This window comes from Carassius carassius, chromosome 37 (genome assembly GCF_963082965.1).
Source record: "Carassius carassius chromosome 37, fCarCar2.1, whole genome shotgun sequence".
NCBI classification, from domain to species: Eukaryota; Metazoa; Chordata; class Actinopteri; order Cypriniformes; family Cyprinidae; genus Carassius; species Carassius carassius.
Window position 1 is genome coordinate 19,987,724 of NC_081791.1, and position 27,299 is coordinate 20,015,022.

At 38.2% G+C, this 27,299-nt stretch overlaps 2 protein-coding genes across 14 annotated transcripts in view; one reads left to right on the forward strand and one right to left on the reverse strand.

The window, feature by feature from the left end:
* Nucleotides 1-195: 195 nt before the first annotated feature.
* uts2a (urotensin 2, alpha) lies at nt 196-2,108 on the forward strand. Its single transcript, XM_059527053.1, has 4 exons — nt 196-970; nt 1,245-1,358; nt 1,492-1,535; nt 1,634-2,108. The coding sequence occupies exons 1-4, from the start codon at nt 865-867 to the stop codon at nt 1,745-1,747; spliced, it is 378 nt and encodes a 125-aa protein (XP_059383036.1). The 5' UTR covers nt 196-864; the 3' UTR covers nt 1,748-2,108.
* A 1,826-nt stretch (nt 2,109-3,934) lies between these two features.
* The window catches only part of camta1a (calmodulin binding transcription activator 1a), a 381,282-nt gene continuing 357,917 nt past the window's right edge, over nt 3,935-27,299 (reverse strand). For 5 of the 13 annotated variants that reach the window (XM_059528089.1, XM_059528090.1, XM_059528082.1 and 2 more), the window contains 13 exons: nt 17,383-17,540; nt 16,784-16,974; nt 16,599-16,677; nt 16,149-16,503; nt 14,384-14,868; nt 13,742-13,920; nt 12,609-12,852; nt 12,073-12,144; nt 11,870-11,890; nt 10,536-10,735; nt 10,243-10,317; nt 9,976-10,006; nt 3,935-8,411 (listed from right to left, as the gene is read on the reverse strand). In XM_059528089.1, the coding sequence (XP_059384072.1) occupies nt 8,379-8,411; nt 9,976-10,006; nt 10,243-10,317; nt 10,536-10,735; nt 11,870-11,890; nt 12,073-12,144; nt 12,609-12,852; nt 13,742-13,920; nt 14,384-14,868; nt 16,149-16,503; nt 16,599-16,677; nt 16,784-16,974; nt 17,383-17,540 (2,123 nt within the window). In that variant the 3' untranslated portion in view covers nt 3,935-8,378. Of the gene's footprint in view, nt 8,412-9,952; nt 10,007-10,242; nt 10,318-10,535; nt 10,736-11,869; nt 11,891-12,072; nt 12,145-12,608; nt 12,853-13,741; nt 13,921-14,383; nt 14,869-16,148; nt 16,504-16,598; nt 16,678-16,783; nt 16,975-17,382; nt 17,541-27,299 lie in introns of all 13 variants that reach the window. The other 8 variants (XM_059528095.1, XM_059528086.1, XM_059528085.1 and 5 more) reach the window with 7 other exon arrangements.

A 27,299-nucleotide genomic window follows, 5' to 3' on the forward strand; every position in this document is an offset into this window, starting at 1 on the left:
TAGTAACTAAGGTCTACTGATCAACTACAAATCTGAATGGGGGTTATGACCTGATATTGCAAATTGTAGCAAACATTTCTGTATTGCATTATTTTTTAATGTACATTGAACATTTGATTTTAATGTGCATTTGAGTGTTGTGATTTTGTGATCTTACATAGCCTATTTAATTAACAGATGTAGCCAGACTGAGAGTGACGTACATCCTTCATTTCTCAGGTCTGCTGTCTCTGATTAAACTCCAAGCTTTGTAAATGTCAAATGTGCATCACTAATACATCTTTGTCAGCGGGTGATAAACAAATGTCATGCTCTCCTCAGCAGACGGGTAATCTGGACTTTATACCCCTGAGCTTCATTTTTATTACCTTCATTGACATATATGTTGTTGGAATCAGTGTGGCTGCCTGAATTCCCAATAAAATATTTTTACCTGCATCAGTTAAACAGCCTTTCCTATGAATTTAAAGAGATATATTTTCATGTTCAACATAAAAGGACTAGACTCATGGGCTAAATAAATCACCTGATATATTCATAAAATAATCTCTTTATGTGTTCTGCTGTCTAAAGAGCTGATAGATGAACATTTGCACACCTGTGTCCCCAGTTGTCAAATCCAGTAAAACAGGTCAATGAGATTCAAAGGTGATAAAGCCACTGTGGACCTGCTACAACACCCATCCTGATTTATTCATGGATATTAACTCAGGATCCACATTTTAAAATAGAACTCTCAATAAAAACACTGCATTGATTATGATTCACTCAGCTTTGGTAGAGTGGTGTATATAAGAAAAGAAAGCTTCCATCCACCTCATTCACCAAAGCCTGACCTGATAGGACCTTCAGCCTGCTGCAGAGATGAACTGTAACCTGCTCCTGTCCTGCTCTGTCCTCCTGCTCTCCTGCAGTCATCTCTTAGCACATCCTGTTTCTGACACTGCTGACATGACTTACAGCGGCCCTGGTGAGTGCATTCAGACATAATGTTTCAGATGTTATTATTTATTGTAATATATATTATAATATAAATTGCTTATATATTGGAGTATTTTTTCCAAGGAGACATTCTGAGAACAGTCTCTATCTCTCTCTTTCTTTTCCACTGACAACTGGCTTAAATTAGTAGCCTACACAGGGTGCAAAAATGCTAAATTAATTTTGTAATACTGGTGCCAGATAGCAATGCATGCAAATCTGCCATAGCCGATGAAATAAGGACTGTCTGATTGCTGCTTTAGATTCAGTGGAAGAGGCTGGAGGCGTCAGACCAGATGATTTCTCTGTCTCTGATCTCAATGATCTCCTGCAGAGGGCGGCAGTCCTAGAATATTCCCCGCTGCTCAGCCGAGAGAGTGAGACTCATTTATCTTACACAGACATTTAATCTCAAAAGATACAAGTGCACCATCTTTCAGTGTTACTGAAAGTACTTCTGCAGACGAAAATAAATCACTCTTTTGTATGCTCGTACTGTTTCTTTCACAGATATCAAAGTGCCTGGGCAGATTCCTAAAGAGGCTCTTAGAGAGGTAAATGAAATAATCTCTAAGCATGTAAATAATGCTGTGTTCATGTGTCTACATTTTCATGCAAATATGTGAGCAACAGCCTCTCTTTCTCTTTAAAGTTACTGTTAGAAAAACCGTATCGCCTCATTCCTCCCAGCGGCCTGTGGGGCGGCAGGAGACAGTTCAGGAAGAGAAGCGGCGGTGCAGATTGCTTCTGGAAATACTGTGTTTGAGGCATTCGTGACATACTGAACTGAGTCACAGGGCTTTTATAGCTATTCCTAACAGTATGGACTCTCTCTTTCACACACACCCACACAAAAATATACATAATACAAAAGCAAAAATATACAGGACACAGTTATAAAACTTTTGTGCAAAACAGTTGCTTCACAGAGAGACTGATGTAAACCACTAACCTAAAGTATCTGGGATTTTTTTTCAACATATCTTCAGCTTTTATGTGTCTGTAAATTTTGAATAACATATAATTCTGGAATATTTGAAAAAATTCTTTATAGAAGAGACCACAATAGCTGTACTGTATAAGACATATAACTGTAAACTATAAATAAATGCAAAAATAAAATAATAAAATAAAAAAAATGCCTCCATTGTTTGTCAATAATGTTGTAACCCCCCCACCCCCCGCCTGCCTCTTTGTAAAATGAAATACAGAATTTGTATTTGTATATTTTATAACTCCTTTTATTTCATGTTTTACAATGAGTTCTTCACAGAGAGAGCATGCAGATTGATTGGTTCAAGCTATTTTGAGACTGATGAATCAAACAGTGGCTATTCTTCAACCTCGGAGGCTGGACATCCACTTAGCTGGAGATGACAAACGGTATCTAGATGCATCTACGGACTTACTGAACACACACAAAAAGAAAAATACAGGCCAAAGTCACGCTATGATACGTGTTCAACACCACTTGCCACCTTTACTCTATTTCTATAAAATATAAAGAATATATATTAAATAATAAACACTTTTTTGGTCATATGGCACCAAGTCTTCTATGGTTCCATTAATAACCTTTAACATCCACAGAACTTTCCATTGCATAAAATGTTCTTTATAGTGGAAAAGGTTCCTGGGAAAATTTAAATATTCACTACAGTAAGAAAAAAAAAAAAAAAAAAAAAGCTGATCTCTTAAAAAACTTCGGGGAGTCCAAAATGTTTTTTTTATTTTTTATTTTTTTTATGGCCATTAAAAATCATGCTGTTGCTGTTTTACAAGAACAGCAGTTCAGTGGTTGTTTGATTACCTGCTGTGGACTCTTGAGGGCAAGGCTCTGTGTATTATTACTCCTAAACGTGGCAGGTCTCTCTTCTCCAGATCCTCAGTATTAGGCCACAGAACCTCAGGAGAGTCCATCAGATCTGTGTCCTGTCCCTTCTGCTCAGTTACTGGAGTCATCGCTCTCAGGAGCTCTATCATCTAACAGCACACACACACACACACACACACACACACACACACACACACACACACACACACACACACACACACACACACAGTAGTTAAGAGTAGTTCAATATTCCATAAACAAAAACAGCTGAATGAACCATTTCTAATTTTTATGACTACATTAAAGTGTCTTCACCTCTCTGACAGTGTGAGCAGCAGTGTGTACAGGCTGACTGTCGCCCCACGACACACACAGCAGCAACAGACAGACAGACATGCCAAACATCCCCTTCATTATATCTGTAAAGCAGAACACAGTCATAATGATGCACTTATAATTTAGGTCTCAAAAAACGTCATTGTTTCATAAATAAATACATAATACATGATAAAAGAAAATAACCAACAAATTAGCTTTTAGGCATTAAACATATATATATACACACAAGTTGAAAGAAAAATCATTTTCAGTTGTTCATATAATGATCTGTTTTTTAGACATGCACTATATGTACATGTACAACTGAATTTTTTTTCTACAAAACATATGACATAATGATTAGCACAAAGAAGCAAATCAGAACTGAAATACAGTGAATGATACATAGCCTCACTGTTGAAAAAATAACGAACACTTTGTTCCTTACCTGAACAGCCTCCAGCAATTCCCAGGTGGTCGTTGTTGTACAGAACACAGCGCTACACTGAGGTTAAAGTCTTGTCTTCACAGTTTATATCCTTAGAGGAGTATGACCAATAACCACGTGTTTAGAGTCTAGAGGGCAGTTACCTGGCCCATAAACCCTGCCAGTAACTGACCCCATAACTGTACCCTAATAATAAAGCAAAAAATGCCTCTTCAGCACAAGCACAAGCACAAATGCACACACAGCAGTCTTTTCCTGTTATCATAAGCTATTATTCCCATAATTCTCACAGTTTAAAACATTTTCTTTTAGTTTAGTTTTAAAAATACACTAAAATAACTTGAAAAAGAGACTTATCTTAAGTTTTCCCCTTTTATTATTTTACAGCAGAGAGAATATAAAGCATTCAGAAAACATCTTTCATATTTTAAGGGCAATTCAAAACATTTTGCATGGCTTCAGCAGCTGAATTCTCTTTTTTAACATATCCATCGATTCAGTGACTCTTTAACATGCACAATTACAAAAATAAATTGCTCAAACCAGGGGGAAGGAAGAAAAACAAAGACATTTAAGAAAAGGGAAACAAAAAACAAACAAAACAAAAAACAGGGGTCATCAGGAAAGGAGAGGGCTACATAATTGGGAAAGACACAGAGAAAGACAGCTAGAGAGGAGAGGAAAAATAGATCTAACACTAGTTTAACATGCAAAGTGTAGAGAGCCCCAAGTGTAGCTTGTAATAAAGGCAGGGCCACTATTTTCTGGGTTTGAAAGGGATGAAAACGTGCAGCTCCATGAAGGGTGTCATATAAGCACTGTCCTTAAACTACTGCATTCTAATCTCACAATACTGCCATTTGCATAAGAGTAAGTCAGCTACGTGTGTCCAACATATCGCTCTCCCCATTAGGTCTACAGGTCTCCACTTCAGAAATTGCTTATTGCTCTGTGTCCATGAGTGGTGGGATGTTTCCTAGGGCCCTGTCCTCCCTTTTCTAAAGAATGGATGCGCAGGCAAGGCAGTCTCTGTTCGAAGCCATTGATGCGACAAACAAAACTAATGAGGTATCTTCTGAGGGCTGAGCTGTGATACCGTTAAAGCTGAAGCAGAATTGTCAAAATGAACCCGTATGCGACCAGATGAGGTTATTGTCTGGCGTTTATAATCTACAGCTATTCTTTTAAATGTTTTGAAATGTCTGTCTATGACTAGAATAAAGTGATGATGATGATGATGATGATGAATCGATCTGAGCAGCACTTTTTCATTATTGTGATACAGTATATCCACGGCAGTGTGTTTATACAGTGACTACAGGATCCGGTGAAGCTGCACTAAACCGAAACATCCATGCGTATTTACACAAGCATCAGACGCATTTGGATTCATAGATCTGCACCATTGCAACGGGCTTAATCACTCTTATCAACACCAGGCAGTTGTTTGAGAGTTTGTCAAACCAGTCTTTAGGGACCCTAGGCGACGCTAACTCAGCTCACATAGTTGATTAAAAAAAGGTGAACAGCATGACATGTTCAGAATCACAGTAATTTGATCAGGACAGTCTGGCTCGTTTCCCAATAAGCAGCAACTAATTCTCAAGTGACCTGCTCTATCTCCTCCTTTTCTCCAGTTTGGCACCTGAGTTAAGATACAAAAGTGAACCCCGTCAGATTTACACCCGAGGTTTCAACTGCACTAGTGCCTTGGACACTTTAACGCTGATATGGACACAGTTCTGTGGCGCGTGTTTTCGTATGAGGTACACGTTTTTTTTTTTTTTACCTGTTTTTGTGGTGTAGTAGTTGAAAACAATTGGAATGTAAATGGAAAGTGGAGTGAAACTGAATTCGAAAACGAAACAGGAAGCCAAATTCTATAAAAAAAAGATTCATGCTGCCCCTGTAAATATGAGTAGTACTGACAAATTGCCAGATGTTTTGACTCTTTGTATTGTAAAGTTACGTTTCGAAGCCCTCTGTCTGTTTCAAGTTCTGCAACCCATAACACCAGCTGCTTTACTGAACAGTATTTCTTCGACAAGTCTACCTGACTACCAAATCTACAAAAATAAGCATGCTTTGGGTGCTCTTTCAGCCACCCAGTTATCTATGTTACCCATGCAAGCATAATAAGACTCGAGTTGCCACCGCAGTGCATCAGCTGACAACCTATACTGCTACCGGAATGATGAATGCAAGGCAAGAACCAGCCGGACAGAATCTGCAGTCCTCGCCGGTTCATCTGGCAGTTCCAATAGAGGACGTGAGTTATGACAAAGCCATAAATTCCTGGTGCGCTAAAATGAGATACACGGAGAAAGCACGGACAAAGAAACAAGTTACATAACGGTAAATAAAAACGGACAGACTATAATTCACTTCTCGCTAATGCCAGTCCATCGCAAACCTCACATGCAGACTGACACGGCTCGCTGGATTTAGAATACGATCAGGCACTTCCAACATAAGCACTCTGAAGAAAACATTTACATTTCATTCTGACGCAAATAGTAAATATGACAAAAAGCAATTTAACATGAGGGGAAACTGAAATCTACACATTTTTTCAGTGCATTAGAACTCATTCTCAAGAGCGCTTTCACATACTTTCTCCTATTCAAAAGCCACAGCGACACCTGCTGTTAAAAGTAACGTCACTGCAACACCGGTGAAACGGATTGGGATCTTTGGAGGTCTATCTGGCCCTTGTCGCCAACGTTTTAGCACCAAAAGAATCCCGTTTAAATGCATAACAGGGAACCCAGTCTTTCAATCAGTGTAGCAGTGTGGATCTGTCATTATTTCAGGCAGCTTCTTTACTGTCAACTCACAGGTTTTTTTGCACATCTTGTTGAATTAGACTGTCAGAATGTTACACTTAAAGCTGCATAACGCCGCTGTAAGCTCCACTACCTGCATAACAGAAAAACATACTTTACATCATTTCATTGACATAATAAGTATTCAGACTTATGAAACACAAAACAAACAAATATACAGTACAAAGACACCAAATGAGATATGTGATCCACTTAAAGATCCTTCCTGAATACACCATCATCCTTGACCGACTGTGTTGCTGCTAATGCAAGTGAATCTGATCATGTTTTACCAGGTGATTATCTGTTCAGCAATGATTAACTTCCTTTAAGCAGTAGCATTCACATTACTTGGCACCATTGGCAAAAAGATTCTTGGTAGCCCAGAAAAAACAAACAAACAGATGTAAACATAACCTAATGATCATTTTGCCTTTTCTCCTACCTCTTAAATACAGTATTTTTCATAATTGCAGGAAAGTCATGCTTTAGCAAAATGCTCTTCTCAAGAACATTCAAAGTAAAATAAAATACTCTTATAGTGAAATAATTTTAGAGAGCATAGCCACTAATGCTTTTGAACTCTTTTTTTGTATCTTTGTTCATTTTTGTCATGCACATACAATAGCTTGACTTTATCCCAGGTATTTACACTATGTACAAACGATACAACCATACTTCTTAGGCATTCAAACAAAACTATACAAATATTCAGATTTTGATGCTAATTTCTTTTGATCCCTTTCAATGAGTAAAATAATATATTTCTAAAATACAATCCCGCTTAGATAAATGTTTTACTTTGCGTACCGGCAACCCTCTTTATGTACAGGAACCGCTCAATTGTCAAAAATATGGATTTGTCTAACCCCAGGTGTGGAGACTCTTTAAAGTATGTCTAAGATATCAAGGCAATGCATGTAATTTTCCTTTAAAGAGCTTAGAAAACCTCTGAAGTTGATTTTTTTAACTGACAAAGTGACCGTTTAACATTGGATTAACAAAAGAAAACTTTACAAACTTGCCAATAGTAATTGATGGGCATAGGCGACGACATTTGGTGTCTCCAGTACATTCATGGAGTTAAAAACAAACCAATGAAAAGACTGTGGCCTAGTTTCAAGCATGCATAAGACAAGCTCTGTCCGGAGCGATCCACTGCACTGTGATGCCTCACTAACTATGAACTGGCAGAAAATCATCAATTTGAAAACAGTTGTTGGTTGAAATTGTATGTATACCTGTGTTTTTCACACATCTTATTAGCAGATACACATTAGCATTTGATACGTCACCCAAGCCTGCTCGTTTCCCTCTTACATTCATTAGCTACCCAGTCCTCTTGTAGCTAGGAAAGACTGGTGAGCATAAGGGACAGACTGGAAGAAGTTTCTGATGAATTTGTCTGGTTGTGGAGTAAAGCATATACAAAAACTAATTCATGAATTATTCATCATTTTCGGTAACAATTTTACCCACTAAACACTTCTTTTGAAAACTATGAAATACAATCGGAACAGGTCCGGCCATGTTTCTGTGTCGACTCCATATTAAGTCAACATCATTTATCTTCTCTTTACAAGCCACTGAAGAGCAGGACTTCCGTCTATCCTTTTTTTATTCTTTTTCAAACAAAACATCTAAATGCTCATCCAAAATGACTAATCAATCCATTAAAAAGTGCAAAAAATGCCATGAAGCAAATGTTCCTCCTCAAACGACATCCTTAGAGTTTTTGATCCACAGCAGTTGGTTCTTTCCTTCATAAAAGAAACATAGAAGGAATAAAGAGATATGAAAAAACGCAGTTGTTTAGTAGCCGAAGTATCAGTCATACAGTAGTAGTAAGAGTTGCAGTGTTCTTGCTATTTTTTTTTTTCCTCTTGTAAAACATCTCTGGTTGAAACAGAAAAACTGAAAGGAAGAGTCTGGAGAATAATGTCACATTGTGAGGGGGCTCTTCTGGACGCTCTCATGTTCCCTGGCCTTTCTCAATTCTCTCACTCTGAAAAACAACAGGCAGATATATAAGGAACACAGGTTGAATATCTCACATCTCAAGTCATTTTAGCATTTATTTCAGAAGGCAGAGAAGGTCAGATCAAGTCCTGGTTAAAAGGGTAGTTTCTTTCTTGTGTCGAACACAAAAGCAGATTTTCAGCAGAATGTCCAAGCCGCTCATTTCCACACAATGAACCTGAATGGCTGTCCCTGTCATACATTGTATAGAAATAACATAACCTTGACATTCTTCTAAACATCTCTTTTATGTTCCAAAGAATAAAAAAAAAGTAATGGAACAACTTTTCAAAGTATCATTTCTGGGCAAATTATCCCTTTTTAACAGAAAAGAACAATGGTGTGCTTTAAGAAAACCCTTTAAAATCTTTAAATATCCAGCGCAGTGTAAAATGTATTCATTGATTGTTATGAGATTGCGTGGTTCATGTGGAACACCAGTTAAAAGCTACATTTGTTTAATATTCGAATATATTTTAAAATGTTATTTGTTCCTGTGACCAAATCTGAATTTTCAGCAGCCATTACTCCAGTCTTCAGTGTCACATGATCTTTGAGTAATCATTCTAATATACTAATTTAGTGCTCAAGATACATTTCTTCTTGAAAACAGTTGTGCTGCTTAAAATATTTGTCGAAACTGGTAGCATATATAATTGAATATAATAATTTTTAGAGAACTAAAGAACTGAACTGAAGTTCTTCACTGATGTTTGCCCCATTTTCTTCATTGCCTCACCCTGTAAGTTTCTGCACTAAGTAGATATATAGGACAAAAAGCTTAAAATAGTCTGCATTTCATTTAATACAAAATCAGTTTAAACTTTCTCATCTCGTCACAAGAAACTAAAGATATAGGCTGATTTTTCTGTTAATGTCCTTTTGAAACATGATGCTAAAACATCTGATGAAATACAGCTGACATTTGCACAGGGTAATGCAACCAACTTAGCTTTTATACTATGTTTTTTTTGTATACAGATATATCTACAACCAAACAGATAAAAAGGATAGACAGTCAGTTCCCACTGCAGCATGTGCAAGAAAACTGGCTTTAGCTGAACTAGTCAGAACCAAACACATAAGCCAGAGAGGCATCAAGTTTTCTCTGGGTCACATATTTCCCAGCATGCCTCATAGTCAAAGAGCAAGACTCATTATCATTTATTCATGCAACATCGCTTAGACCAAACAACCTTCTGTTCTTCCGTCTATTTTATCTTTTCCTCTTTACACATACAGTAAATAAAGGAAATGTAAATAATCAAGACAGGAGACAAAGGTGCTTGTTTAATGTAGTGTCTCAGTGGTTAGTGTATAGATCGACACAACCGATATCCTGAGGCCGAACATTTGCTGAGGCCCTTGATCTCAGTCATCTGTGCATCCAGTTGGTAGCTGTCATGCAAGCAGGCATCAAGCAGTGGTGATAAGAGAGGGCAAGAAGGAGCAAGAGGGGATGAGAAGGGGGTCTTTGTGTGCGTGTGACGAGCCAGAGGGGGAGAGATGGAAAAAAGGGAGACATACTGAATCGCTGAGGCTGCACTCACCCGCTTGAATAGTCTATGGTCCATCAAGGGGCTTTGCATTAACAGCAAAACAACACCAGACAGCTATTAGCACACAGCAGATATCATGATGGAGAAGGAGGGCGAGGAAAAAGAGCCAAGGGAAGGGAGGAGAACCTTTCTCTAAACCACTCACGATTAATGAATCAATATGGGAAAGTGTCACATTTGTATTTGTATCAGCAGTGTTTCAGGTAGAGGATGAATAGAATGGCCAGTAGTGGGAGCGATGTGGCGGTGGGAGAATACCTGTGGCGGCAGCGGCGGAGGAACCTCATGATCTTGCGGGCGGCCTGATCCTGTCTCTTAGTGAGAAGACTGCTTCTGAAACAGAAACATCGCTCTTAAACATTTAATTTTGCACATTACATCTAGTATATGAATAAAATATCTCACAGGGCAAAACTCAGAGCAGTATGCCACTTGGAACAGATTCATAAGAGCTATTGGCTGAGCACAGAAGATCAAACGGCAATTGGAATCAGATTTGGACTGAATTTACGAGGCAGTGATTTATCACAGGGCAGACTAGTGAGTGCTACCTGCGTTTGTGCTGGACCAGTGCTCTGGTGGCCGCTCTGCGGTGAGGCCTCAGCCGGCCGAACTCTCTGTAGCTGCGGTAGCACTGCTGGATCAGCACGGCCGCCCGCCGGCTCTGCTGGAACTTCTTTTGCTCATGGTAGCTGCGGAACTTACTCTGGATAAGGATGGCGGCCTGCGTCATCTTCTTATAAAGTGCATACTGATACATAAACACATTAATGAAGACATTAATGACAAAAATGTAATTGCTCCCTATTCAACTCACATGGGCCACATACACACTACACACTTTAGAGAGTGAAAACCACATTTAAACAACAGGAGGGTAAGTAAATGAATTTAATTTTTTGGGTGTATTATCAATTTAAGTATACATCAGTAAATTCTCACACGTTTATGAGTTACTCTCAGAACTGCAATGATTGACAGAGTGAAAATCATAGCAAAGTTGTTGCTATAAAGGTGTTTGAAGTTCTAAATAAGTAACATTTAAAGACATTACATCTATCAATATTGCCGTGATCACTTACTATAAGTGTCTTGAGGCAGAGTTGCTTATAATAGGCAGTAGCAGATTGCAATTTTTAAATCTTGTTTCTAGAATACAGTTTTGTATTTTAGCTTATGTAACTGAGGCACACTGCTTGTTTTTGGGCTTCTTTTACTTCTTCTTCAACACTTAATTACTGATTATCTAGAAGAGGGGTTTGCAAACCTTTTAAAGCCAACAACCACTCAAAGATATTTTGCCCTCAGGGAACATTTCCTAAAATATAAAAGCAACTATATATTTTTATTCATAAAGAGCTGTTTATACTGTGTGAGACAAAAAGCTTTATACAGGCAACATTTTTCCAAAATTAAATTATTGACTTCTGCATTGTTACTCTATTGAAGCCAATGCAAATTACTTAAATATGATCTAGAAAATATTGACTTTGTATTAAGTTCAACCCATTATTATGTAATATTAGATGCAAAAACCTGAAAAGAAACAATTAAATTGTATTTTTACAATGAATATTGTTCTAGAGAATTTAAAGTTTTCTATTGTACAGTTAACTGTGACAGCTCTGAAATGCATTTTGTAGATTTTCTGTGGAGCCTCTAAAACACTTTTGCAGCCATCTGCAGGTCTCCAGAAACAATCCCCGTGACCTAGCGAGATCGGTCTCTTTAGTCAGTATATGGAGCGTCCTTTGCAACTACTTCCGTCAAAATATGCGAATGAAACAATGTGTACATGGTCATTGCTATTAAATCAGTTTTACTATTCATGCAGACAAAACAAAATCTGCTTTAAAAAATGCATGAACAATAAAAAAAAAATTACCTTCAAGGCTATCCATGTTAGCTTGCAAAAAAAAAAAAAAGATTTGTCAGGAATGGGAAACCGTGTGACCTTACACTTAGAGCTCTTCAAAGCTTTTAAACAATTCCCACAACAGCAGGCCCTATAATTGACTCAAGTGCATTTGCTGGAGCTTGACGTATTAACCAGACACCCAGCAAAGGTTGGAAAAGTTAAAGGATTACCTGCTTGTACTTCCTGTAACAGCGCTGAATGACAGCAGTGGCTACTTCCTGTTGCTCGCGCAGTGGGCGTCCCTGCAAAGAGAGAGGGAAATGGGTGGGTCTGAGGAGTGGACAACAGTTGGGAGATGCCCACTAGGCTCTTCACTTACAGGACAATGAAAGTGATAGAGAAAAGATGACCTTCTCACTTAACCGCAGCTGGTGCTGAGAGAGCAGACGCCTCTGAGCACAAGCCGTCAGTCTGGCCAGCTGGTGAGTCTTTGTGGAAACTCATTACAGGCAGCCACAGGAGGCAACAAACGCTCTTTATAATAAGCCAGGCCATGCGCTTGTTAAGCCACCTTACCCATGCTGAAGCTGTGGGGACTGACTACTCTGTGTCTGTTTGTCTACGAACTCATAATGAAGGACAATGCAGGAAGGAGACAAAGGGTGTCCTGTGTTTGTTCCTACCAATACCTGCGCACAGACGTTTACATCCTGTCTCTATTCACACATCAACACAAGCGCGTGGCACCCGAGCCTCTGGCCTGTACCTTGTACTTGCGGAAAGCGGTCTGCACCAGCCGTGCGGCTTCGTAGAGCTCCCTCTGCTCTGGGTCGGACAGCGTGAGCTGGGCTAGCTCTCTCTCCACTTTGCTGTTGGAGGCTCTGAGAAACTCACTCCATTCGGATGGAGCAGGCAAGGTTGGCTTCTCAAACTGACCCTCACGCATGGGCGAGTTACCTGGGCTCAGGCTAGGGTTGGAGGGAGGGGTCAGGGGTTCACTGTATATGGGACTGCTCAAAGAAACAAAACACACACACACACACATACATACATGGAGTTAACAGGCTCCAGGCATACATTTAGTTTTTCTTTAAGCACATCCTAACCAGGGTGGGAAATTAAAAGCGCAGCAGGTTGACTTTACTTTGACATTTGGGTAATTACAAATATTTTCGGCTGCTGTTCAAAAATTATTTTGACGATGAATTCAGTATATAAAAACACCTGAATGTTCGTATAAATTTACTATTATAGTTTAGAAAAAAAAAGTCATATGTTGTTTAAATGTTTTAGGCCTGGTAGGCTTTTTTACGTTTTTTAAAGAAGTATCTTATGCTTACCAGGGCAGAAAGAATTCATTTGATAAAAAAATAAAGAATAAATAAATAAATAAATTAATTAATTAAAACCAATTTGAACTTTTTTTTTTCTATTTTACTGTATTTTCAAATGTAATTCCTGAATTTTCAGCAGTCATGACTACAGTCTTAAGTATCACGTGGGATTCAAAAATACCTAAAAGATATTAATATGCTGATTTGGAGTTCATTAAACAGTTCTTAAAATTATAAATGCAGAAAACATATTAGCATTAACTGCACTGCTTAATATTTTTGTGAAAATCGTGATTCGTTTTTAGTGCTCTTTGATGAAGAGAGTTGAAAAAGATTTAAAAGATTATAATATTTGTATGTATTTATTATTGAAGATTATTTTGTTCTGTTCATTAATTTTTTAAAAGTTCTTTTTTTCTTTTTAGATTTTTCAAAAAGAGTTAGAACCACATCTACATTGTTCACTTTTTGGTTAATGCTTAATATTAATGCCTCATGTATTTGTTCACAAAAATATTCAAAAAACTTTAAATTTTTTTTTTTTTAAGTTATGACATCCACTAACCTCAAGTGGATGATGCTGGGCAAGTGTTCCACGTCTCCCAGGTAACTGGCTAACCAGCTCATGGTGTTGGTGAGCCCACTGTTGTCCAGAGGAACTGACTCCAAGGTTGGAAAATGTTCCTGCTTGATACGCTCCGGAGTGGCCTCAATGATGTGCTCTGCCAGGCTCATCATATTCGCCTGCGAGGTGCACAAACACATGCATTCAGTGTTAAACAAGCACAAGTGACAAAATGCACACATACACATGCTAACCCGACAGATCAATCAAGTGCTGGGGTGTTTACTTTTGGAGGAACACACTGCTACAGCCCCTCGATCCCCATTGATTGACAGAGATGAATGAGGCTGAACTAACTCCTGGCGATGGGAGCAAATCAATGACAAAAGTGTATTATGTGGTGACGAAAGTCTGGACAGAGAGTCGGGCCGCAACCGCCGCTCTCTAACAGTGATTTCACATCTCAGCAGGACGGATGGTGCTCTGTATCTCCCTTGGCCTCTCTATGCTTGTAACTGTGTTTGTTTGCAGAGTCTTTTACAACAGACAAATGAATCAGTACAGGTGTAAATGAGGCTGGCTGACTGCGAGCGAATGCCAGTTAGGGCACCGTGTGAGTTTGTTTATGTGCACTTCTCTTACCTGCAGGTCTTCCATGTGTGAGAGGCAGTCCTGATTCTCTAGATCCTCCTTGTAAGAAAGTATCTCAGTGTCTACCATCTCTCTCTCCACCATTCCCAGCATGCTGAGGGATCTGCCACGCTGTCGCAACCGGCTGGCCAACTTCTCCTTCCCTACTCCACTGATGCCTCCCTTCCTGAGCACTTCTCTAGGGCCCCATTTATGCCCTCCGCGGTAAGAGGCCATCTTGGCTTGCGGAATTCCCACTGTCCCCAAACCCTCCTCTGAGACGCTCTTATCCGGGCTGGATGGGGTGGAAGGAAGGGTCTTAGGGCTGGTTGACAGTTTATGTGTCTGCTGCTCCATGTTCAAGGGAACCGACATGGGCTTATCCAGCTGTGCTTGCACGAGCTCGGGGTTGGGCTTGTGTTTTTTGGCGAGGGGGAGGTCCTGCTGGCACTCGTTGCTGTAATAGCTGGAGGGCTCTGATCTCGGTCTTCTCAAATCTAGGCGCAAATGAGAAAGAGAGAGTGAGTTGCACTCAGAGCAGAGGATGGATATGATATGATATTTCCATTACATTTGCTCTGTCTCTTAGGTGCTATTAGTGTTAATCTAAAAGAATAAGACTGTTGGAATTAGATTGTGCAGCAAGTACTGCTCATTGAAGCAAATATAATAAGGTATCACATTAAGCAAGCAAATCTGCTTTAATCTTTTTAGTAAAGCAATAGTAGTTCATCTGTTTTCTAAATAGCGTAGCTTTTCCGGTAATGAGCAACAAGCAGCAGCTTTTCAACATTCAGCCTAAGTGAGCTCTCCTAAAATGCCCCCCATCTGTCTCATATGTAGTACTGGAAAGTCTGATTCGTTGTAGCAAATTAGTTCTTTCAGATGATGTGTAAATGAACTAGTTCGAAAAAATATGTACAAACATACCAGAAGTTTCTCATTTTTTAATACATAGCAAAGTATTAGTTAAATGCTGTTTTTCACTAATGTTTTGTTTCTGATAGATGACTTTTATTGTTGAATTTAGAGTAAATGTATCTGTTAACGTTTAATGTTGTCAAGATTCATTCATTCTCAGTAAAGACATTTATAATGTCACAGAAGACTTCAAATAAATATTAAAAATGTGCATCATGTTTTCTAAAGAGATATTAAGCAGCAAAAGTTGTTTGCAAAAATCACAATATGAAATGTTTCTTGAGTTCCAAATCAGCATATTAGAATGATTTCTCACAGTTATTTTAAATTGTAATAATATTTCACAATATTGATGTTTTCCTTTACTTTACTTTCTCTTTACTTTAAAATAAACAATAAAAAATCTCACTGACACCAAACTTTTGAATGGTAGCATATATATTATACATATAGGATGTATATGTGTATGTACAGTATGTGTAGTAGTATATATAAGACAATGCCCCCTTAAAGTGATGGTTTACCTAAAACTGATAATACTATCATCATTTACTCAATCTCAAGTTGTTCCATACTTGTATGAGTTGACGGTAGCCATTGATTTCCATAATACTTTTTTTTCTATACTATTGATGTCAATGGCTAAAGTCAAACATTTGGTTACCAACATTCTGTAAAATTTCTTCTTTTTGTGCTAACAGAAGAACCAAAACTACAGGTTTGGAACAACTTGAGGGTGAGTAAATGATGACAGAATTGTAATTTTTGGATGAACTATCCCTTTAAATAGCTTTCATGTATTTTAGACTTTTTGTTAGCAGCTTGTAGAGTAGCTAACTACTTAAGAGGTTTTCACCAGGGTTCTGGTTGGTGCAAGGGCTTGTAGTAGTGGTGGCTGTACCAGTGTTCTGACCGCTGGGGGCCACCATACTGTCACTGCTCCAGCTGACCATCCAGCTGTTGGAGGTGGGGATGTCGGGGTTGGGAGAGAAAGACATGCTAGAGGTGGGAGGTAAAGAGGATGGGGTCTGCTGCTGTTGCTGTTCCTCCCTCTCGAGCTGCTCCAGACACTCTGCCAGCTTGGTGTGTCCACGGGAGCGGGCGATGGAGAGGGGCAGGCGCCCTAGAGAGTCTGGGATGGCCAGTGCTCTCCGGTCCCATTTGTACAAGGCCACAGCTGCCTCTAGGTGACCCAATGCACAAGCCCACATCTAAAACAAAGAAACAAAGAAAAATTGGTGTGGGAAAAGCAAGAAAGGTACTGTTTATTTGACAAAGTTAAATTAGAATTGATTAAGCAACACACCAGAGGAGTACAAGAGAAGTGATCTACGTTGAGAGGGTCCACCTCAAGTTCCAGATCAATGCTGTCTGCATGCTTTGTGCTGGATAAGACAACAAATACCATTTCTCACAGTTAGCAATCAGCACAAAGTCAGCTTAAACATATTAACACATAGATGTAGACAGATCTAAATGCTCTTAACCTACCGCCATTTGATGAGAGTCTGGATGAGGGTGGCGTAGCCTTGGCCTGCAGCAAGGTGTAGCAAGGTCATGCCCCGGAAGGTCTTGGAGTGAATCAGATGTTTAGATTTTGCCCAGCAGGCTCTGTTCATCATCTTCTCACAAACAACCACGACACGACTCTCAAAAGAGCTTCCTGCTTGTCCCGAGATACACTGCAGAAGAAAATGGAGGGCCCGACATCTTCACAAACTCAATGAACTGTCACAATCCACCGCTTTCTGCAATAATCATTATGGCTCAAATTGAAAGCTATAACTCATGAGTAGAAAAGCTGCAGCAATATACAATTTGTGAACAAACTGTCTCAATGAATTGGTTCAACTGGCTCACAAAAGCAGTGTTAATAAACACCATGTTTTTAAAATAAGTAAACCTTTCATCTAAGTGATGTAACTGAATTTTAGTATTGTTTATTGTAAATGCAATTTACCTTTAGGTTCTTAATGACTATGTTTTTGTATTATTTCTGAAGGATCATGTGACACTAAAGATAGGAGCAAAAACTGTTTTTAAAATGCATTTTTATCTCACACATAACAATTACTGATGTGCTGCTGTACCTGAGACTGGCTATTGGAGCCTCCGTTTCCTCCACCTCCACCTCCCCCTCCAGTCCCTGCTGTTCCTCCGCTGCCCTGCTGCTGCTGACCGGCCATCTCAGCCATCCTGCGCTCCATCTGTTCCAGCCGCTCCAGGATGGACATTCTGAACTGGTTATCTGCAAAGGAACATTATCAAGTTCACAAAACTTGGGTTTCAACTTAAGTTTAAAACTCAAATTAGCTACTAAATGTACAACTAAAAGATGGTTGCTGAAAATTGCACTATATCTCACTGAGGTCTGAAATAAATTCTTCTTTGGTTTAGCTCACATCCCCAAGCAAAATTCTATATTGGATGTTTAATTAAACTCAGTCATTACCCTTATGGTATCCAATCAAGACTCAGAGACTGATGTTATCAATCACCACTTCCGTAATTGCAGTCATTATTATAAATTAATGGAATTAGTAATGAGGCACATCAACACATTCAGCTTTGGAAACAGTGGTGAACATACACATACAATAAACTATTTTGCATTTGCATTTCAGAACTAGATTTTTACATTTTCCACAAGTGCAAAACTCACTACCAAGAGTAGTGAGTGCCCACTGCTATATGGCAAGTGTGCCCATTGCTATATGGTTGCTATGGTGTTCTAAACGGCTGCTAGGTTGCAGGATGAGCTAAATGCTTACAAAGTGACTTTTGTAACCCAAATCCAGACAGAGACAGAAATATCAAGCTGGCTCCCTAACTGGACTTTTGACACTAAACATATAGTAAAGTACTGGGACCAGCACAGGTGAGCTATAGCACCGGTACTCACAACTGTGTGTGCCTCGCATTGATAAGCCTGTTTCTGTGGCAACCTGCTGCTGCACGGTAACCAAGCGACAGGGGCATGCTGGGCTGCGGTTTGCTCTGGTGTCAGTTTATCGATGAATGGAAAAATACATTGAGAGATGGCAAAAGTGCAAGGAGGTAAAAATCAAATCTGAATTGCCTGTGCTCCCTAGAAAAAAGTAGTGTATTTAAAATACATTTATTTTTACTTAGTATAGTTCAAATCGATTAACATATTTATTGACATATCGCTTGAGATACACTCAGATATATCGCTTGTATACACTTGTACTACTTGTGCACAACACACATTTTTTAATATTAAGCCTAAAGTTTGTTTTAAGGCCGGTTCACACCAAGAATGATAACTATAAACATATATACTATATACATATACATGTACATATAACTATATTAGCGTCCACACCAGCGGACAATATAGTCTTTTTATTCGAAGTGCACCTGTGTCTGCCGCTTTAAATTTGCAAGCTTGTTTTGGATTTTTGAATAATATCGTTCTTTAAAGGCATCATATGATGCTGCTAAAAATAACATTATTTGGTGTATTTGGTGTAATGGAATGTGTTTATGTGGATTAAGGTTAAAAAACACATTATTTTTCACATACTGTACATTATTGTTGCTGTTCTATGCCCCATTTTTCCGAAACGTGTCGATTTGTACAAAGCTCATAGTTTTGAAAAATGAGGTGTGCTCTGATTGGCCAACTATCCAGTGCGTTGTTATTGGCCTCAAGCGTGTGAAGGAAATGTTACACACCTTAACATATTGTGATGTCGCGTCCCAGTACGACGAGACAAAAACAATAAAACCCATTAAAACCAGGCATTTGTTGCATCCAGTGGGGACATAAATATGAATTATAATGACTTATAGTGTCTTTTTATGGTGTATCACATCGCATAAACATAAACACAAACACATTTGTCTGCATTTGTAATCAGAGAAACGACAAACAAGCGCTATTCTACACAAATTTGTGTTTGAATCATCAGTGGCAAATTCTTAAAATATGAAAACAAACTTTAATGCACACACAAATATTTGGTTCGAACTGTTCTGGAACAGTGTTGTAAATACAACTTAATCAATGATTTCTAGTTGTGTCCTCTTTCGGAAGGCCAAACAAAGTAGTTTTGCTTTCACAACGAAAAACACAGTGTCTTCCCGACATGATGGTGGCTGCAACAATACTACAGTTTCTCCTTCTTTCTTGGTGTGAACATTTGGGCGGTGTTATGCAAATCTTCCCACACATTGATGTATACATGTGGGGGCGTGTTTAAACGAGGCATTTTAAGAGGGCGTGAACGAGTCTTAACTTTTATAAAGAACATCTCTTGGGTTGGCGTCTTGCCAACTTTAGTGATCTTATCTATGCACGGACAGCTTGTAACACTCCAAAGAGAAAGGAAAACGTGAAATCGCATCATATGTCTCAAATGCAAGATACCCATACGCATCAAATGCAAGATATTTAAAGTGTACCTGAAGCTGACTTGCAATAGTACAATCAAACATACGTCTGTATATCTTTAGCTGGACTTCAAAATTACTTCCACACAATTACAGTGTATTAAGTACAAATTTAGTTGTTCCAATTTAACAGACTTCAGGCCAGATTTACTATCAGCTTGTGCTAGCGCAAACCCTCATGTGGTGTTAAATAAAATTACTGTCAGCTTTTACTAAAGACACGCAGTGGGAAATGAGTGCTAAAAAGGCATGGACAGTTATTTTTGAGACCTTAATGAATATGCATTTGTAGGAGTTTATCTTTCGCTCGTCAATTTACTGGTATTTGCGGCATTATTTAACGGACAAAAAAACACTGCTTAAAGCAGGCGGTAATTTACGCTGCTCTTGGAAGATTGCACTGGTCATTATGGAAATTAGATGTTGTGTCTTTCTTTTTTAATGTGCACCTTGTCAGTAAATCACCCGCTGAATTTTTCCCTCCTATTGGCGCTTTCATGGAATTGTGCTAAATTGCGCTAATTTGCACTGTTTAGTAAATCTGGCCCCAAAAGTACAAATGCAGGGTATTTTTATTAAGTACATAAATATGTAAGTGAAAGTGACATACAGCCAAGTACGGTGACCCATACTCAGATTCGTGCTCTGCATTTAACCCATCCAAAGTGCACACGCACACACACCGTGAACACACACCCGGAGCAGTGGGCAGCCATTTATGCTGCAGTGCCCAGGGAGCAGTTGGGGGTTCGGTGCCGTGCTCAAGGGCACCTCAGTTGTTGTAATGCCAGCCGGAGACTCGAACCCACAACCTTAGGGTTAGGAGTCAAACTCTCTAACAACTAGGCTATGACTTCCCACATATAAAGGTATTTGTAGTTTATTTTTCACTAGGGCTAACGTACTAGTAAGCAACATTTGTGTCTTTTGCACTAAAATATATATATTTGTTTAATCCAGAGGGCTATGAATGTCACAAAGCAGGCAGGTATTGTTAGGTGAAAATGTCAGGAGTGGTGTTCAGAGGTCATGTACATAAACTGACACTGTTTGACAACTCAGTAAGAGTGTGGCTGCCTAAAGGACACCAGTCATTGACAGCAATAGGTCACAGAGTTTTATACTGAACATTAAACTCAAACAACATATGGTCTAGAGTCAACAACCCTGAGTCTGTTCATACCAGTGCTTATGTTTTTAACTAAAACTATTTAAAATGTGTGATTTCTACGGTGTTTCTACGAGGGGTTTAGCATGTTACTAAGTAGTTTCCAGGGGTTATTTCTGAGTTATTATTCAAAGTTTAATACTTGAGGTTAAGGATTTGTTTAAATCTCTTAAACCAGTCTCAAAGCCTTAACAACTACCATAAATAAACCTTGGTGGGTGAGGACTTTTGTTATTATTTTTCATTTAAACGATGACTTATTGAATTAGTGGGCTTCAGTCTGCCAGCACATAGTGTTAAAACTATTCAGCCACCATGCCAGAGAGAGAGAGCCAGAAGGAAAGTAAGCTACCTAGAGACTAAAGATGCCAAGAGAGCGGCTGTGTGGCAGCACCAGTTAGCAGCAGCATTGACATGTCTTTGTTCAGACACAGTGCTGCAGTCTGCTGCAGTGCAGATGATGTCATCTCCACCTGCTGCCACGAGTGTGCTCAGAATGCCACACACGTACACTGCAGAGGGAGAGGGGGTTAAGAGGAGGAGCCACATTGCAGGGGGCGGGGAAAAAGAAGGGACCACCAGTCAGAGCTGAAGCAACACGGTGACACTTGCAACACTTTCCCATTTCTACATAAACTACAAACATGGCAGCCTATTGTATAGAGAGCAGATATTTAATGATGTGAACTGAAACAAAAAATTGCAAGTTTCTCATGTTTCTCAATATTTGTATTTTTTTTAATAAATAATCCATTATAATTTTCTCTTTTCTCTTGCTGATCTATTAACACACACTACTTTCTTTAATAATGTCCATAAAGTGTAAAATAGTTATCCGAAGAATTCAGGCTACATGATAATCATTAAACTGTTATATTGCAGACGATTATGCCTAATCAAGACCACACTTAAAATATGATTAATTCTGGATTCTGACAGATTTACTGAACAGATTTTATTGTTTTATCAAATAATTGGTAAGAAGAGTCTGTTGCTTCCAAAAGCCTATATTTCAAAACATAGTGTTTACTGTGCATTACAACGTGTTTTCTGCTGGGTTCAGCATGGGCCAGTATAATACAGAAACTCTACTTTCAGCATCATGTCTGAGATACTTCTAAGGGTGCTACTCACAGTATGTGTGAAACAGGCCTAAGTCAATGTCACCATGTCTGTCTCTCCAGAGACTGCCTTCTTGTGTGAGCTGGCCTAAACTGCCTCTAACATTGCCTCCAACTCCTGTTTAAGCTTATCAACATCTGCCTCTGCCTCAATGCAACCTTCAACCACAACATTCTCTCGTCCTCTTTTCATCCCTGCTCTTAAAATGACTCATGGGCACTGAGTCACATTCATGGACGTCAGGCATACATTGTGGATGTGAGCTGCGAGATCCTGGGGAGTAATGGCTGAGAAATGGAGAGCGCTGATAGACAGCTCAATGAGACGAGAACTTTATTAAGGGTCTATTCACTATTTATTCCTGTGGGAGACTTAATGAGTCAGGAGCTGAATACTCTGAGTGTGTGTTTATTTTCAGCTCAGGAACTTCTATATCTTTGAGGATTCTGTTTATAGTGTCGCATATACACAAACAAACACCTGGAATTATCACAGAGATATTAATGATCTGTCTTTCAGCAAAATAGGCTAGCGGAGTCTCACTTTGTCTACTTCACTCTTCCATGCATCATATAATGCTGAAAGTGTAGTTATGGGAGCAAACACCTGGACTGCACTCATTTGTTGCACTAAACCCCTGCAATAATGTACTGCATTAACATATAATTTTGTGCAAGAGGATATAAGTTATATGTGGGTGTACCTGTTATCATCTTTCTGTTATACTAATGTTAACAGTGTCCACTTGTATGAGATTAAGCTTGCTTTCATATATACATATATCTTCCAAACTGCATTTGAAAAAATAAATGAATAAATAAATAAATAAATAACACAGTCACAGTAGTACCCATTACTCAATGATAAACATTTCAAATAGTAGTTTGGAACAATCTTGTCACACATGACCAAATTATATGCATGTCCAATTCATCAAGTGGCATCCTGTCAAGTGGCATTGCACTGTGGGATACAGTATTCCAGGCAGTGTGTCCTGTTTTTTACTGTGCATTTTGGCAAATGTATGTAGTTGATAATCTGAGTACTCAATGCTTACAGAAAACTGTATACTGAAGGCTCATAGAGCAGTATGGTAGCATGCTGCTATTCTTAACTATTCATCCATCACAAAATCCCATGCATGGCCATCAGGTGGTGGATAATACCCCAGCTCTCAAGAATGATGGTGTTCTGGAGAACCCCCTTCCTGAGTTAAGCTCCGCTGGTTGACGTAGGCTGGTATTTAGTGAAGGAGAGGGGGAGTGATTCTGGCATAGTCTCCCAGCTGAGCCCACCATCTGCATTCACCCTCACATGACAAGAACAGATGACATGAATGTACAGTAGTATCATACACTTCATGAGGATGAACTATGAACCAGGGTAATTCATCATCTCCAATACTGCTCTGTCACATTACACATTACCAACCCTTAATGCAAGTACTGACAATGTTAAATAGATAGCTAATATAATAACAGTATTCAGAATGAAAGAAAGACTGACTTTTTGATATATTATTAGAAAGACTAAAATACAAAACATCTACTTAAAATTAACAACAGACAAAAGCAACAGGTGATCACAAGTGTGAGGATCACTAATGATTAATTGTATCACTTTAAAAGACATGAAGATTTGTATTCATAAAGCTATACAATATCTTGTTCATTATCGCAGATGATTCGATCTGTGATAATGAACGCGATATTGCTTAATTGTCAGTGAATTAAGCTCCATCTGAAAGCAGATAAAGTAGATATACTACTAATCACGGAACTGACTTTACTTAACAGAAAAAAAAACTGCAAATGGACTGGAATGATTATAGATTTCTTTCTCATACTCAGTACGATAAAACGTATAACAACAAAGAACAAATCTTGCAGCTGCATTTGCAGTGAAAATGTTTAAAAGTCCATTCCTTATTTAACAAATTTCTCATAAGAAGTGTAGATATAGATAATTTCAAATACTGAAACAACTCTACTGTCAAGACTGAGAAGAGTCTACAGTATTTAAAGTTTAAACATATAAGCCTTGGTGGACATTATAGGTCAAAGTGTCAATACTGATTGTGGTAAGTTAAACTGAAATCTCTTCCATCTGCACAGTATGTACTAGATATTTATGCCACAAGGACACATTCATACTTTGCCATGCTGTAGTAAGATGTACGCATTCTAAGCATTTGGAAAGATAATAGGTTTATCTATAATAGCTATCTTAGAGTTGATAAATAGATCCAGTTTAGCTATATCTAAATATACACAGCTAGAAAGATGAGCAGTTTTATATTTCTACCAATGTTTGTTGCTGGAATATTACCTCAGGCAGCAGCACTATTTCCAAAGACTGAGGCCTCTGCAAGTGTCCTGTCTCATAACAGGAATGCTTACACAGATCAAGTTTTTTTCAGTCTAGACTCCAAAAGTGCCATGAGCTAGGACTGACTGTCAGTGCTGCAGAGACCTATGCTATCACTGCATGCACACAAAACAAAACTCCTCTTTTCCCAGGTGTTACAACAAGAAGAGTGTTTAAAACACAGGCTGAGTTCTTCTGCCCTAGTTTTGAGATCTGAACTTTGGCTCCCACTGACCTGCTGTTTACATACATGTTGCTTTGCCATCAAGGATACTACTGATTAAATGGGTTAACATGTGCATGAGCCTTTTGGAAACACTCCAGTCCTGAAGGAAACGGATAAAGGGATGAAGCCTTTCCATGACTGACTCATGACATTATAGGTTTCTGTCTTTATCAGTGAGTAACCAAACAACAAGCATAATATTGCTTTTATTCAACAGTTCATTCAGCAATGTGTTGATAATGAGGAACTTACATTTGAAGGCTGTTACTTTTTCTGTTTTTGTGATGAACATAATATTACTTTTAAACAACAGTTCAATAAGCAAAATGTTGATATTGAGGAACTTAATAGAAAAAAACTAAAACAAAGTAAGAGCCTTCGAATGTAAGTTCCTCAATATTAACACATGATTCACTCATAGACATGTTTCTTCATAGACTCACTCAAAAAGACTACAATCTTCTACACATTATATTGCTTTCTCCAGTGAAAGTCATCTTATCTGAATCAGGAGAGAAATATACATAGATCAAATACTGTTTATATACAGTCCAAAACTGTTTTAAACATGGTTTTTGACGTGAGAGAACAACAAGCAACATACTTTTTTTTTTACTGGAAAAAGCATTATTATGGATTATAGGCTCACATGGAAGCAGTGCTTTAAAGTTAAAACACATTAATGATAGATTTGTGTCTTACAAACACAGACATTAATAGAAGGACTGGAGTTGTGTATATTGCTGGTGGATTATTGTTATGTTTTTATCAGTTGTTCAGACACTCATTCTGAATGCAGAGGCAGAGGATTCATTGATAAGCAAGTGATATGATGCTAAATTGTTCCAAATCTGTTCTGATGAAGAAACAAACTTATCTATATATTGGACAGCCTGAAGGCGAGTACATTTTCAGCAGGGTGAACTAATCTTTATCAAGATAAATTAAATTCTATAAAAGCACTTTTTATCTATATGTATATTTCATGCTAAAAATTATATAATTATAGTTTCTGAATACTTCTAAATCTTGGTTAATGCTAATCTTTACTAATACATTGCTATGATAAAAATATAATGCATTACCTAGAACTGACAATTAACATTAATTTAAGAGTTATACTTGATATGCATGTCTTCCTCTCATGATATCAATATCAACATATAGAACCTTCTTGTAAAGTAATAAAATTTAATTTGACTAATGCATATTATTCTTGTATGCACACGGCACAAAATTCTGTTGCATATACTTTATTCTTCTTTCACCAGCTTCCAAAATTACACCATGGTTTTGAGCAAACTAGAATGCCGTCTCTTTCTGGATGAATGGAGCCCTCCAATTTAATATACATACAAACCAGCAGCAAATCAAATTAAATCTGAAACAGGCATCTACATGAGCTAACTGCTTTACCCATCCTCCAAGACATGCCCTGGTTTTATCTCCTACTTCATGTGGCAATGTGTGACACATTTATTCATGCACTAACAAAATTCTTTATCATGCTTGGCAATAGTTCCAGACTAATACACCATCATACTCAATCTTGTTGTATTGTGAATAATCTTTTATACAAACTTTTATATGTATCAGTCCACAAAAATCTCACTAAAGACTCATTCATACAGTTATTAATGACTTTACTGTTCATGTGAGTCAGCTAGATTTTGCTCAGCTCTCCCTGTCATCATTCAAACAAAGCATACAAAACAACCAAGCAACAATGCTGAGTACAGTGTACAATGTCATATATTTCAGTGATAAAACTAACAGTGGAAATGCTTTCATCAGCAGTTTGATTTGTATCAGCATATCTTCCCTTCCGTCATTTACTCATATAGTATATTTCACTTTAACTGGCTTATCACACTTTAAAAAAAATACAAAAGCCATAACTCAAACTCAAGCCTTAACAAATCTAATTTTCAATCAATTTCAGTGTTCTTCTAACAGTCTACGAGCCGCTGTTCCAATCTCCCTAACTGCTGTCTGATTTAACACTAATTAACGATTGTGCCCTTGAGGCACATTGTGTTAGATAGAAGCCACTACAGCAGAATGTACTTTGCACTGGTCTGGGGTGTTAAAATATGATCTGGATCTTGACCAATCCCTGCTAGAAACTAGCTGAATCAACAGCAGGAGAATGCATCTGCAAGGAATTTTTCATTTGAAAACTTCTTCAAATTAATCTTAAAAGCAACTTAAAAGAAAAAAAAAACTGGGCACACTAAACCAAACATCAAGCAATGTCTATAACTATGAATCAACATGTTTCAGTGCATGACGATATGTGCAGAAACACTGTACAGGAATGACTCCCTTTCCTTAACAAGATGACTGTCATGACCTTAACTTTCTATGAAATAACCTGACCAGTGGTCCTCTGAAGCTCAGGTGTTCTGACATGTCCTGCACTACTCTAAATGAGGTACAAGTCAATAAAAGTTTCCAATAAGACAAACTGAATGAAAACTGAACAACTATTAAATAAAATGCACATATTAGCATTTTTTAAAAAGGATATCAATTGTAAAGAAATGACAGTGTAATAGAAGGAAAGTAAATCCATAAATCAATCAATATTTAGCATTGGCAATGTCCAGCAATAAAAAACAAATTACAGCCCATTTTTTGAGCTCCTGGATGGAACATGGTAGGGAATATTAATTCAGGGGTAATAAAATCTAAAGAGTTCATTAACT

Coding starts and splice junctions, on each gene's coding strand:
- uts2a (XM_059527053.1), top strand. CDS start 865: ATGAACTGTAACCTGCTCCTGTCCTGCTCTGTCCTCCTGCTCTCCTGC. Junction 971..1,244: donor CATGACTTACAGCGGCCCTG/GTGAGTGCATTC, acceptor TTGCTGCTTTAG/ATTCAGTGGAAGAGGCTGGA. Junction 1,536..1,633: donor CTAAAGAGGCTCTTAGAGAG/GTAAATGAAATA, acceptor TTCTCTTTAAAG/TTACTGTTAGAAAAACCGTA.